This window comes from Leptosomus discolor, chromosome 6 (assembly GCF_034619465.1).
Source record: "Leptosomus discolor isolate bLepDis1 chromosome 6, bLepDis1.hap2, whole genome shotgun sequence".
NCBI lineage: Eukaryota > Metazoa > Chordata > Aves > Leptosomiformes > Leptosomidae > Leptosomus > Leptosomus discolor.
In genome coordinates this window covers 29,183,528-29,198,163 of record NC_141396.1, presented here as the reverse complement: position 1 = coordinate 29,198,163, position 14,636 = coordinate 29,183,528, and the positions used below count along the sequence as shown (strand labels likewise).

The following is a 14,636-nucleotide window of genomic DNA, read 5'->3' as shown; positions in this document are numbered from 1 at the left end:
GTTTGTACACTCCAGGTCACACAGTCTTTAAAGACTGATTGTCCCTCAAAAATAAGGAATTAATTCTGACATGCATTTCCCAGAATTTAGGTATTATGATCTCTTTTTAATTGTTACAAGTATATTTTCCTGCTTCACTCATCAAGGGATGAATTAAGAGAATGGGAAAAGAGATGGAGTGACAACAGTAACCAGTGACATTATGTGACTAGCAATGCTTCAGCACACAGAGAATGTTGAACGTAGAGCATATAGAAACTTCATCAGAGCCCCTGCAAAAAATCCAGGAATTTCCTGCTCCCAGTGTGTGAAGGAGAAGTTTCAGAAAGCCTGCATACTCAGAGCACACCACTCAACACTGCAGAGGCTTTTCTGTTCTGGTACAGCAATTGAAAGGGATTAAGTTTCTGGTTCAGTTTTAATGAAAAACACTGTGCAAAAATCTACGGTAACTGTTGACAGAATGATTTAAAAAAAAAAAAGAGCCTGAGTGCTTTTTACAAAACAGACAAAACAGACTACATTTTATGGACCTTCACGTCCCAGAACCAACTACAGGATTCCTGCTGACTACAAAGGGCACTAGATTAGATCCTACTTGAATACATTTTAATAGTCATATACACTACCGGACTTAGTGTGGTTTGGTCTTTTCTTCCTGCCTTTGTGTGTATAATTCACAGATATTTTATGCATTTTAGAGGTTCACAATAAGGAACTGGCAGAAATACCTCTTATGCATCCAGTTTTATATTTCATTTCTTGCAAATTTGTTGAAACTGTTCTTCACAAAAGGAGATTCCACCACAAAGACCATTGCCAAGATGGACAATTGGTTTATTTTAAAGAATACAGACTAAAAGGCTGTAAAGGCTCAGCAGTTCATCTCACTTCCTATATACTACAGTCCACTATATTTCACCATTTTACCCAGATAGTAAGGTTCGTAAATTGTGCATTGCCACATAGCTTCTAAAAGGCATCTTGTCTCATTTTGAAATGTGAAGAAGTGGACAGCCTGCCATTTTCCTAGGCAGCTTTCCTCTGATGTTTTCATAAGGGTTAAAAAAAAAACCCTGTCCCTATTTGAACAGCCAGTCTTTGCTTCCACTCTTCCTACATCCTTCTCTACTAGCATCTTAGCTACTCTCACCTGCAACTGCCTGCTGTTCTGAGACAGGACAGTATCCATTTAACCAGATTAAGTTTCCCAATGCACAATCAATGAAGCATTTCTGACATCCCAGACTGAAGAGAGAAAACTGCAGGAACGAATGAAGTGGTGCTGTTGACAGCAGGCAGTGCCAGTGCCAACCCATGCTCACAAGTGTTGACAATACGAACTGAAGGCAACGAACATATCAGATCTCTCAATGAAAGCTGATATTCTATATCAAATTTGAAAGTGCGACTTACACAAATTCCCATTGTTTGCCTAACAGTACTGACTTCGAGGGGGATGTGGAAATTCAAGCTAATAATGTTTTCCTTCAATAACTGTCAAAAACATTTGCTCTTTCACAGTCCATGAGATTATGTCTCAAGCTATATCTGTGAACGTATTTTATTTTGGTTCCTATTCTGTACATTTCTGTGTTCCTGGCAGCACAACATTTATGTTGTATTTTTTGGATACAGCATTTGAACACTGTCTACCAAGAACGGACTCGCCGTATCAGTATCTGCCTGCAAGGTTTTCACCTACTGCATTTCATGGTAAATTATCTTGAGAAGTACAGAATTATTTCCCAGGAGTACTGATCCCACATAACCAATGGAAGATTTTGTTTTAAAAGTGGCCTGTGTCCTCTTTCCTGGGAGGATCTGGATATCCTAGTTGTTCCCCTTTATTTAGTACTTTAAAGAGAACATTGCAAACAACATGCCTCATGTTAATTTATTTGCATCATAATTGGTAGGTACCAAATACCTCTACTGTTTCGAGACATCTTCACTACTTCTGCTCATTTATGATCTTACTAGATGGTTAAGACGATTAAAAAAAAAAAAAAAAAAAAACCAAAAAAGTGACCAAATTTTATCTTTGCTTCTTTCCAGGTTTTCTGTGCCAAAGAGTTATTAATTTGTTTCTCAGAGGCACAACTTATCCATTACCACCCAGCCCCATAAAAGAAATAGTTGATTTGTAGACATGTCTTGAGGAATTGTTCTCTTTCTTCCTTTTAAAACAATGGATCTCTCTTCTAAAGCTATAGACTATAGATGTATAAACTGTTTTGAAAACATCAGTATAACATAATGCTGGTTTGGCACTAACCACTGTATACGACAGTACAGTACACTACCCTATACACATCCATAGTTCAGGTTGAACCTATCAAACGATCTGGCAATTTTAAGCTTCAGCATTACATACAGACCTCCACGTGTACAATTTTAAAACAATTCAACTTGAGCACGTATGCCTTTATTCAGGTTCTTCTTTAGATGAAAAGGTCTTTTTCACATCCAACCATCCTTTCTATTTTACTTCAAGAAATGACACCCATGCAAATCTTCCCTTAAATCTACGCTCCCATGAAGTTAGAGATGGGCTTTACTGTACAATCTCATCACAAAACTCAGTAGTTTCTTAGCACACAATAACATTCAAAAACGAGCGTGCAGGAAAAGAAATAAGCAGCTCAGGGAGAAAATCTGGCACTGAAAATGGAGTTCCTGCCATACATGCAGAATGCAGCCTGCAGAATCAAGTTCACAGTGGTCAGCATCAGCTCTTCTAGGCTAACTACAGTGGGCTTGCACTTTTAAACTGCAGAACTAATTGCAAGATCTGAGCTGAAAGTACAGAAAATTATTTTCCTTAATATTTTCAGGAAACTAGTGTTGTCTGCTTTGTGAGCAATTACCACCATTGAGGGCTGATTATAATAAAATAATTTCTGCTTTAAGATGCCTCAAGTATTACATTTTTCTGCAAAATAAGATATTTTGTTAACACACTTCATTTCCAAATGAAGCAGAAACAAACAAACAAACAAATTCAACTAAATCTAAAAGGAAGAGACAGGTCCTGACTAAACGAATTGAAATGTAGGTGAGAAAGAGGCAAAGGAATATCATCTTTCCTATTCAGAAGAAGGCTTCTGAGCCCAGTCACAAAGCCTAATGCAGAGTCAGGAAATAAAAACTAAACCTCTTGAGCTCCAGTCTTCTGCCTTGACGTAAAAGGAATTTTCATTTCCCAGCAAGACTGTGGCAGGCTACAAATCATTACCATTAGGAAGTAGTGGACATCAAAATTAGTCTGGATTGGAAAGTAGAAATGAAAGTGTTTTAGAAACAAACACTATGTTATCAGGAACATGTACTGAATAATTTACCAAGTGTTTTTTCCACCTCTTCAGAGCAACAATTTATCAGGTGTAGTATTCTACCTATTTTTTTCTCTAAAAAAACTCTGTAACACCACAAGAAGGCAACATTAATTCTTGCAGTTCTTTTCACCTGTAGCTCCTCCATGAATTAGTATCTCCCATGGAGTTTGCCTAAACCTACATCTATACTGCTTTGAGACCAGTAAATTGGTTTCTGGATGTCGCTCCTTACTTCAGACAAATGCAAAATCAGGTATCTCAAATTTGCAGCACAAAGGGAGCACAATGAAAACTGTCTTGGAGACCTACAGCATGAACCAAGAGCAACACAGCTTTGCATGTATAAGCACACACAATCAAAAATAAGACCAAGCCATATTTTCTATTTTTTTGTACTTATGCAGTCAATTCTCTAACAGCAATGAAAGTATAAAGCAATGCCCTAGAGAGCAATAGTAAACTCAAGGGTCTCACCTAAAAGAATTGTTAGTCTTTACCAGCAGCCCTACTAATCTCATACACACACACACAGTGCTGGAGCACAACCACACGTTGTGTCATACAGCACTACAGGCTGCTCTTGGCCTTTGTGTTACCCTTAGGAAGCCCCTGGTGTAGGCAGGGTATCCTCACTGCCCCGGCTGAATGCTGCCAGAAAATACAAACTCTGCCAGCGAACTTGGGAGAGGGAGAAAAACAGCACCTGGAGGTGCATGGGAGAGGGAATCCTGGCTGCATGCAATGCTCATGCTAAATCAGGCTTCAATTCCAGTCAGCTCAGACTTCCACATTGTGACTAAGGCTTAAAATAAATGGAGTTACACAAAGGAGAACTGGGCCTTACACTGCCTCTGCTAAGTGGGACAGAGGGGCAGAACCACAGATTGGGTTTGGGTTTTTTTTTTGTGTGGTTTTCGGTTATATCTGGCTTCATTTTTCACACATGCTTCCACTTAGAAGTGCTTTAAAAATAACAGTAATCAGAGCAAATGGAATACTGCTGGAGTCAGCTTCCTTCCTCCAAGCTTGCTTGTGATTGCTTTAACAGTTATAGCATCCCTGACAATTCCCATTTGTGATCCTCTCCAGTGTTTACAAGGGAACAACTCCAAGGACCATTAGAGGCCTGATCTGGTGTCAAGTCTCCCAGCTGTGCTGTCATTTAGACACAGTCTGCCTGCTTAGTCCAGCAAAATGATAAAGAGTGCCAAGTAACACTGACTGCCTTGCTGTCACAGGGAATATTACAGGCTGTGTCAAGTGTAAATTTAGAAAATTAGAAGATCACCCATTTATAATCTCAGAAACATGGAATGGCATTCAAAGCCTGCTGAAACTTTCTCAAAGGAGTCTGCTATTTCCATGAACAGTCCTGTTTCTCTGAGGTTAGACTTCCCCACCATAGTTCTCCTGCTTGGAAGCTACAGATCTCCACAATAGCAATTTATTCTCCTTCCTCACTCCCTGGAAAGCTTTGTCAAACATCCTTTGACTCTCTCATTAGAAAACATTCCATTTCTTTTCTCTCTCTGCGCTAGAAAATTTATTCTGCCTTTGAAATAGGCTGCATGAGCATTCACTGCTGACATCAAGCTGATCAGCCTGATCTGCTTTTGTCAGTCAGAGATAAACCACAGCTTGTGGGGTTTGGTGTGTGTGTAGGGTTGGGATTTGTTTGTTCTTTTGGAGTCTAGATATCTGGTGTACTCTGGTCTAAGCACAATGTGTTTTACATGAGATTTTAGCCTTGGCTTTCTGAGCAAATTATTTTTATGGCTTCTTTAAAGTAGAAGCTCAAATTTTGATAGTCTGTAGGGCAGATGAGGTTTCATTCAGTCTCATTAGCTGCAGGACATGTGTTAAGAGCACATCGATTAGGATGAAAATGAGAATGTGAGCTTTAGGCTGTTCTCAGTTCCTTGAGCTTACAAGTATTTTATTTAATTATATTTCTTTTTTATACAAACACACAGATACACACACATAATTTCACTTCTAAGGTGAAAACAGGAAATTACTGCGAATGCTTTTGAGAGACTCTTCAAAGGATAGAATGAACCTTTCCAAGCATTCGCTACTGTAAAGTCATTAAAATATATACAGAATAATTAGGTGGTAATGACGAAAGTAATGAAAATAACATAATCCCACAATAAACTGAATATCCGCTATAATGAATTCTGTGGTCTGCCCCTGCTAATAGTCACAGGACCACAAACCACTCAAGAATACATTCAAAAAAACCCAGTCACTTCAATTCTTAAAACAAGAAAACAGGGAAAAATTCTGAACTTCTCAAGCATCCCCCCAATGTTTCAGTTTACACACCCTCCAATTTCAACACTGTGTTGTGTGCCTTTCATTTTAAAGAAGGATTTGCAGAGGGAGATGGAAATTCGGCTGATTTACATTAATATTTCAATAAGGGTTGCAGGATCTCAGCATTGCTGAAAAATCAGCCTTCATGGCTCTCCAGCTGCTTCCTGATCACCTAACAAACTCAATCTTCTGTTTATGGAATTACGGCCTGTTACGATGGAAATAATTATGCTGCAATATACCCCTGCAGGATCAAATAAAGGAAAGTGACTGCAAGAGAGCAAACATTAAAGGATGAAACAATTACTCAAGTAAGACTATGGTAACTAACAAACGTAGCAAAGATAACTGTACACAATGCTCAAAGATAAGTGACTTTGCATTATCAGTTCGTATGTATATATGCAATATGTATCTGTAAGTTTGCTTATTGTAAACCAAAAAAGAAGAAAAAACACAAATAAAGTATTATTTATGTGGTCTCTATCTAGTATGTCCCAGATATTTTCTTGGCTTCCTGGCCAAGGCACACTGTTACATCTAACAATTTTGTAATTTGACCACTTTCAACTGGGAGATAACATTCAGAACTCATTCTTGAAGACGTTATTCTAACTCCATGTATGATCTAGAGGTAGTCTCTTGTCTGTCCATTCTAATGACCCTTTCACTGTAAACAGTATAAAAATGCAGGTACACATCACACCAAAGTTGAAAGTTGTAAATCATTCACATCAGCATCGTTCATTTGTGTTTTTTTTTTCCTCCATAAAAAAATGAAGTCAAGAACATACCACTATAATTCCTGATTCCTGATCCCAGTTGCCTCTTGTAAAGCATAAAAGCTAGATGCAGGGCTACCACAAAGAGTCTAGGTTTCCCCACTGTTGGAGAATAAACAAAAGCAAGCCTGCATGGCTACTGCGGTGTCTGCTGGAAACTCAGAGCAGAAGGATTAGGGTTCTCTGTCACAGAATGACCAGAGAACTATGGATCACTTTCTGCACCAGATTCCCCTACTTAATGCAATGTGACAGGTTTGCACTGACTGCTTGTATCAGGCACACAGAACCACAAAAGCAGGGAGAACTATACCACTGCAGCAAGACTTTCTAGCACCACAGCTGAAGTTGAAGGTTAATGAACCACCATCAGTGTCTAAATCCACTGCTGACTTGAATACATTGAGTTTTCCCATGTCTTCCAAATCCTGCTATCAAAACCTGGTGTCTCTCTCCTTGAATGTTTTAGTCATTTATGCTAAAACCTGGCAAAATCAGCAAGGAAATATTTGCTTAGCTTGGGCAAACCCCGTTCTCCCCTTGGCTGCAGTACTGTTCTCTTTCCATATCAAGTAGTCATGAGCTTGCAGTCACAACCTCATACTGTTACCAGAGCACTAGTATGTCCAAGAAAGCCCATCTAACATGACTGTGTCCAGACAGGCTGATAAACACAGTGCTCCAGAGAAACACATGAAGACCCTGCATGCCAGTGGCTCAGTAACCCAGCAGCCTCTCTCAGAAAGCGGCTGATGCCAGATGCTTCAGACAACAGGAGTGCTGAGGATCTCACGCGTGCAAGAGAAACCGCCAGTGTAATAAGGCCCAGGTAGCCAGCAATATTCTGCTGTCACTTTTCTGCAAAAGAAGTCGGATGCAGGGCAGGATATAAGTCTAAAAAGCACAGATTTACAGCTAATCCTAGGAGGACAGAGAAGTCCCTCTGGATTTGTTCCATCTGGTACATATTTAGGTCATACAGCAGTTGGAGGTCTCATTCCAGCTCCAGGTTGGGAGAAGTGAACAGACAGTTTAGAAGCTGCTGCTTAACTGTACCTCAGTACACATCCACACTGAGCACAAGTTTTGAGCAGCTGAGTTCTGGCCCCAAGGTATACAGTACTAACAAAACTGTGCCACATCACAAGCTGCTGTGCATGTTGTGAATGTTACATTAAAACTTTTCCAATGACTTCAGATTAGTTGGCTCAGTTCTAGAATAAAATTTACTCTGATGTTCTCGCTAATGTTCTCCTGTTACTCATTCAGTTGTATCTGAATTGGAAACAAAAGACAGGGCTCTACAGAATTCAAGAATACATACAGCCAGAAATTACAGAAATACTCAAATCTGATGTCTGGCTAGACCCATATCCAATGATACAGAGAAGGAAACAATGAACACTGCCAGGAGCAAGTCTCTGTAGGAGATAAAATTTTAGCTAAGCATTAACAGTGCATGTAGAGGCCTTGGTATAAGTGAGGAACTTCTGAGTTCAAAAACATACAAAAAAATGTCACTGCATGTACACCCACTCACCCTTTATACACACACTGAAACACACGCCCACCCACTGGCCTTCAGATGTGACACTGATGTATCGCAAGTGGATGGTTGGAGGATATTTGAAACACTTGCTTCCAAATAGCTTCATCTATTCTCTAATGATTTTCTAACACAAATGCCATTTAGATAAAGAAATTATTTTCTAGCCATGCTGTGATAAGCCTACCTAATTTTCTCCCAGCTACTCTTGTTAAGGACAGGTAAATAAGAGTGTTTACAAATAGCTCCTGTCTGAACATCATGAGCTGCAGTTCACCACGAATGAATGTCAGAACAAGCAGCAGCAGACCAGCATTGTCTTCCCTCCCACGTGGCTGTCCTTCAGCTGCCTAATGCTCAATAGTTTTTGAGATCTCATTTTGGGTATGCTGACATACTAGATACTGCAACAGAGTCAAAATCCAAATTGGCAGGGTCCTTCACTTACTCCCAACTCAGCTATACTGGTTACAGGGCTCCTGCCTAATGAAATACGTTTCTTTGCAAATTGCAAAGCTGCCTGTCAGTCAGCTCTCAGTAAATCCCAAAGGGATCCTGAAATTTTGAGGACACTTCCCTTAGTGATTTTAGCACAATAAGGAAAGGCAACCTGTTTTATTACAATGAAAATGTGTTCCTGAAAAATCTGCCCAGCAGTAATTTGTAAATGAACTGGAGACAGACAGACCTCCAAGAATTCAACTCATTTGTGAAGCTCTTTCAGTACAAGCCATGATTTGCTTAAAGCTACGAAATACTTTTTACCTTGAATAAGTTCAACAAACAATGCAGTTTTGAAGGACCCAAATGATGCTCAAGTTCTACTAATATTTTTAGGCAAGGTACGAATGTAGGCTAGATATAAACAGCCGAAGCATGGAAACAGTTTATTCAGTATCTTCTACAGGAAATACATCATTCTGAAGCGATGTTTATATATTGCTCCCTTTTAGACATCCATCTGTGTTTTTAAAAAGGGAAGGAAATTAACACTGTTGAATAATCTGAAAACATTTCATTCACCCCTGAAGTGAAATTTCTTTAACATCGACTTGTTCTGATACCGATTTCCATTTTAACTTTTCCTCAAGACACATGAAAACAAACAATCCAAACAGAAAAGCAGGCAGAATTTAGCATTTACTGAAGGTAACTATCATTATTTTCTTTAGAAATGAAGAATAAGACTAATTACACATAAGCTGTTACACTATTTGGCTTGCTAAACTCTTTCAACAACTAACATCTTATTTCATGGTTTGGACTTGTTTTTGTTTTCTGAGAAGCAAGTTCCATAGTACTGAATATGACATTTATGGACAATCTGTGCTCAGTGGCGTTTCTATAAAGATCACCATAGATTTTGGGCCTTTGCTGGTTATTTTCCAAGCAACTAAAAAATGATCAGTGACGAGCATTCCCTAAACCTGCTGATGACTTTGACTCTTGTGCAAGCCCAATCTGACCTGCATACGCCACTTTTTTTCCTCACCAACCCTACACTTGTGGTTTCTGTAAGACAACACATCTAAACCTTGCACAAGAATCCTTCATCCTCAAGTCACTACAGAAAATCAAAATCAGATTCACAATCACTGCTCTGTTTTGAAAAATCTACTCCTTTTGCTATGCTGCTGGGTTCACACGTACCATTGCAGGTAAGCTCTTGAACTGATGGAGAATTGTACCAATTGGGGTAGAGGGCTCTGGATCAAGCCCAAGTACTTCTTGGAGCATTGTTTAATTAGATAAGTGCCCATTATAATTAATTCCTTTTATTCTATCTCACCCTATCCCATCCGAAAGAGGTGGGGCGAAGTTTTCATATGTAGCTATTCAAACTACAAGGAAAACAGAAGGTTTTGAAAGGTAGTCCTATAAAGAGAACACCAATTAAATCAATACAAAATTATTTTATACAAATGTTATGTCATATCCACAAACAGCACATACAATTTTCTGTCAACTAAAAAATTTAAGAAACTCAGCACAACACTAGAGATATTAAAGTCTCACACCTCTATTTTCTACTATATTTCAGGCTACAAAGATCTCTGTAAAGGCAGAGTAACTCTTGGCTTCAACAAAATAGCACAAACATAAAACCTGAGTCATGCAGTAGAGGGTCAAAACCTTGCAGATGACGTTGCTCAAATCCCTCAGTTTCAAGGGAATAAAAACCATGTAATTGCAGCAGCTTTAAATCTCCTAGTAGCCACTAATTTTAAACAGGAATTAAACCCTCCATATTCTACACTGTGTAGCAGGGGGAGAATGTTTGAAAATTCACTTCTACATTGATGGAAACTGAAAACTAAGCAGCTTCAAGGTCCAAAACCTGTTGATGCCAAGTGTCTTTTAGGGAAAAAGATATTTTAAGATAAAAAAGGATTATTACAGTCATCTACTCTGACCCTTTGAGTCATATAAGCAGAAGTATTGCACAGTAAAGTGTCTTATACCCATAATTTCTGCACGACTTTTTTTTTTTAAAAACAAGAAACTAGCTGCACTATGAGACCATTTGCCATCATATTATGGAACCATACAGTAGAATCAGTTACAGGTATCTGTATAGTTAATGACTGGCATGCCTGAATGACAGAAGTTATCTTTTGTAACTCTGGCCCACATCAGTTTATGGAAGTCAAAATATATTTTCAGAAGAACCAAATGCCTGGCTTGCAAGCCTAATTCCAATAATTCTTTCTACCAAAAACGGGTAACATCAGTTCTTCAGTACAGTTCTGAAGGAAGTAGAAATTTTCTAACAGTAAGTGAAAGTCAAACATAAGCAATACCTGAAACTGGCAATTTAAGAAGGTAAAATGAAAATGGTCTGTTTTGAATTGTGTGTTTGTGAGTACTTTTGTCAGAGCAAATATAATCTATAGGCTACCCTGCTGCTCTCCTTTCTCTTATTCTTTATAAATCAGAAAACTAATTACCCAGAAAATGGTCTCCTGTAGTAAGAAACTGAACAGATTTAATGTATAATTTATATATGGAAATTTAGGTGTCAACATTGTGACAAATCATCACATAAATATTTTTGCAGTTAGATTTTTCCGCATCTGTCTTCCTCAAAGAATGAGCATAATACAGATTATCTCAATGATATAATGCTGTTTTGGTAGGCGAAGCTGAACTGCATTTTTAATTTTTTCTCAGCTACAAATCAATCAAAATGAACAAGGTTTTGGTGCTGTATGAGAGAAGCTATTTTGACACCATCTCTCTTAGGAGACCGCCATTCACAGAAAGGACGCTAAGATGAAGAAAATAGAAATTAAACAGAATGACATTTTCCATCACCCATGGTTGATTTGGGTGTTCTGAACTTTTCCCCTTTATTCTAAGGCTACCATTATAACTTTAGAGCCATTTCATAAATGCTTTTGCTTCAAGTGAGTCTTGGAAACTAGTTTTGCTTTGAAACATGTTTCTTTAATAATAGTCTTTGAATTGTTAGCTATCTAATGGACTCTTTGTAGAGTTCAGAGGCTCTAAACATAAAGTCTGACAATTGAATCCAATAATCTATCTGTATTGAGGTGCTCCAACCATGGGTGTGTTAAGACGAGCAACACTTTAAACACTGACTGCAGAGCCACATAGCTATTAGGCTGCTTTCTGAAAATCAGCTACCCAAAATTATTAGAAATTTTGAATATTCAGGTTTTAATACATTTAACAATGGGGTAAGATCTTTGGCATTTCACAGGGAAATGAGTGTTTATCATCTCTCTCTGACATTTCCTTGTTTAGAGAGGAATAACTGCAACTACATTTCCAAGATCTCACATCAGCCTAACAACTTCGACCTGTGAATGGTGAAAGAGTTGGAAGCCATTTGTTCAGAGAAGACAGCAAGGAAATAAGTATTTCTGTTTATTCAAAACCACTTGGACCCAAGACCAGACACTTGGAAATGACAGTTGGAGTTCTTTTTTGATGTTTTCTTCCATGATTTTTCTTACTTGTTTATTTAAGTCCACACACACATTTAGCATTCATAACAGCCTGTGGAAGGAGCTCCATAGTTTAACTACATATTGCATGAAAACACATTTCTGTTGTCTTTTTCAGTTTTGTTTGTTGTGGCTTTTTACATGCTCAGCCCACTATTATTCTATTCCCTAGACATAATCTTTTGGAGAGTGTTTAATAGTACAGTTGGGAATTTAGTCCCATATGGTATGGCTGTTCTGATGTCACATTTATTCAGAAATAGCCCTTCATAACAAGCTCAAATTCATTAATTTATCTTCTACTCCAGCCACCTGGAAACATTTAATGTCAAGTCAAGAAATCTCAACAGTACACGCAAGGTTGCCTTTTGCCTGACTGAGGGGCAGGGGTGGGGACTGCAGATGAAGAAAAAAGCCTTAGGAGTGGAGGGGAAACTTGGTCACCGTACGTCTGTTACCATTGAGAGAACAGGAGCAGTGACTCCTGACTGAAAGAGGCACTTCAAAATGATTCCCCTTACTTCCACACTAAATTACTCCCCTGGAGAAAGAACCAGCCTTGAGAAACGAGGAGCAGGAACGTGGTGCATTTGCTGCCCCAGACTATCTTTTTGCCTATGGGGACACTGGCACTCTTCCTTGTAATCTCTTCCAGATGCATGCTGCGCCATAGCCAGTTGCATGCCCACCATCCTGAGCTCTTAAGTATAGAGGGGGGTCACAAATCTTACTCTGTTTGTGCCTCGCTGTCTTTCTCAGCATGGCCTCCTCCATTCGTGCTTTTTCTTCCCACTCCTTCCAGCGCCTCAGCTGCTCTTCTCTCATTTTGTAGAACAAGATCTGCTTTTGCTCTTCATTCAGCTCTGCCAGGAGCTCAGGGTCAATATACATATCACGCAAAATTTGCTGCAGCATGATGATGCAAAAAAAAAAAAAAAAAAAAAAGATTAACCTGCTTCCAATTATACTCACTACAGTGACAAAACCCCACCGACGGCACTCCAGAAAGCAACCTGCAGCAAAAGAGCTCTCCTACACCCGCCTGCCCAGGAGAGGTTTGATTCTCTCTCTGGCCCTCTTTGTGCAGACATATTCTGCTCCTTGTCTCTCACAGGGATGGAGTTCTCTGCTTATCTCATCCTCCAAAGCTAGGGACAGGTGTCAGGTGAAAGGAAGGGGGAGGAACAGACAAGGACAAGAAAAAAAAAAAAGATATTAAAAGGCCAGGAGGGAAAAAGAAATATGTCACTTCAGTGCTCCTGACTGCAAGCCGGTAAAAATAAGGGATTCTTGATTGAACCCATCAGCTTTGCTCCCTCGAGCAGAAGAAAATTCAATGTAGAGAAAGTCTCAGATGAAATTTCAGCTGAAGCGGTTCCCTTCAGCAGCAATACACTCCCAAGGGTGTAAGCATTGCCCAGGGGGTTAAAGTGATGTCACAGTTAAAGGTATCACCTACCAACAACATCTGTGTCACTTTGGGAACTGATCTGTTCTGATAAGAGAGGAGAAACGAGTTTGCATATTATTTCCCAGTCTAGCCTGTTAACTAGGCTCAACAGGGTAGGTCATATTTGAGGTCCTATTTACCTGGTGTTGACAAATATTATCATGCAGCAAACTGATTACAATGCCTCTAAAATTAAAAGCAGATGCAACAAAAGCCACAAGAATCTTGTTAGCACTTCATAAATAGTAAATTAATATTAATTAAACAAGAGTAAGTTCTCAGCAGTTCATGCCAACTGTGCAAGTCCTGCTGTTAATTCACTTTCCACTTTGTGACTGAAGGAAGTTACAGTGTTGCTCTTCAAGCAAACTGTGGCTTTTCACTATGTAACAGAGTTTTACCAAAATTGTATTTCAGCACCAGGACCAACAGCCACTTAATTTTGTAAAAAAAACAAAAACACTACCAAAAAACCAAACCAAAACAAAACAAAAGATCAACAAAAAAACTCCACGGCACACACACACAAAAAAACTAAAACCAAACACAGAGCCAGCATTCACCGGGCAGAGGCCCAGCTCCTCCGGGGAGCAGTGGCACTTTGTGGGAAGTGGGCCATCTTCTGAGGAGGTGGACACTCGGAGTCATAACAAAACACAGATCACATTTGCTGTCTGAGCTGCATCCCACTGTATGATGTTCATACAAGAATGAAGAGCAAAAGCAGATCTGTATCTCTGCACAAGAAACCTGCTTTATAGATAGGTATCCGTCAAACTCTTAATGACTTCCATATTCAAAAACTTACACTGTTAATGCATCTGTTCATGTAAGATTCTTTTGAGGTATGCAAAATACTATTATCTTAATTTAGGCAGAAAATACATCTGATCCAAACTAAAATTCAACGGAAGACACTGTATCACCTCGAAGTGTGAATGCAGATGATGCTTTCAGCAGAAAGCTTGAATGATACTTTCAGCAGAAACAGAATTTTAGAACCCGTCATGTTCAGGCCTTATAGAGTTCAGTTGACGTGCATGCTACTCTGCAATTCAGGATCTCTCTTATGTACAGATTCTGTTTCCTAAAATAAAATGCCTTTTTTTTTTAATTTTTTTTTTATTTTTTTTTTTATTTTTTAAGAAATACAGTTTGGCAAGAAAAAACCTAGGGTAAGAAAGACTTTGTTACTGCTTCTTTCTTATATTTGACTTGGTCAGGTATAGA

At 38.9% G+C, this 14,636-nt stretch overlaps 1 protein-coding gene across 1 annotated transcript in view; it reads right to left on the bottom strand.

Annotated features, from left to right (window-relative positions):
- SH2D4B (SH2 domain containing 4B) overlaps positions 1-12,871 on the bottom strand; it is a 63,162-nt gene extending 50,291 nt beyond the window's left edge. Inside the window, exon 1 of the mRNA XM_086466983.1 lies at positions 12,688-12,871. Coding sequence (XP_086323109.1) covers positions 12,688-12,871 — 184 coding nt within the window. The remainder of the gene's footprint in view (positions 1-12,687) is intronic.
- Between the last annotated feature and the right edge of the window lie 1,765 nt (positions 12,872-14,636).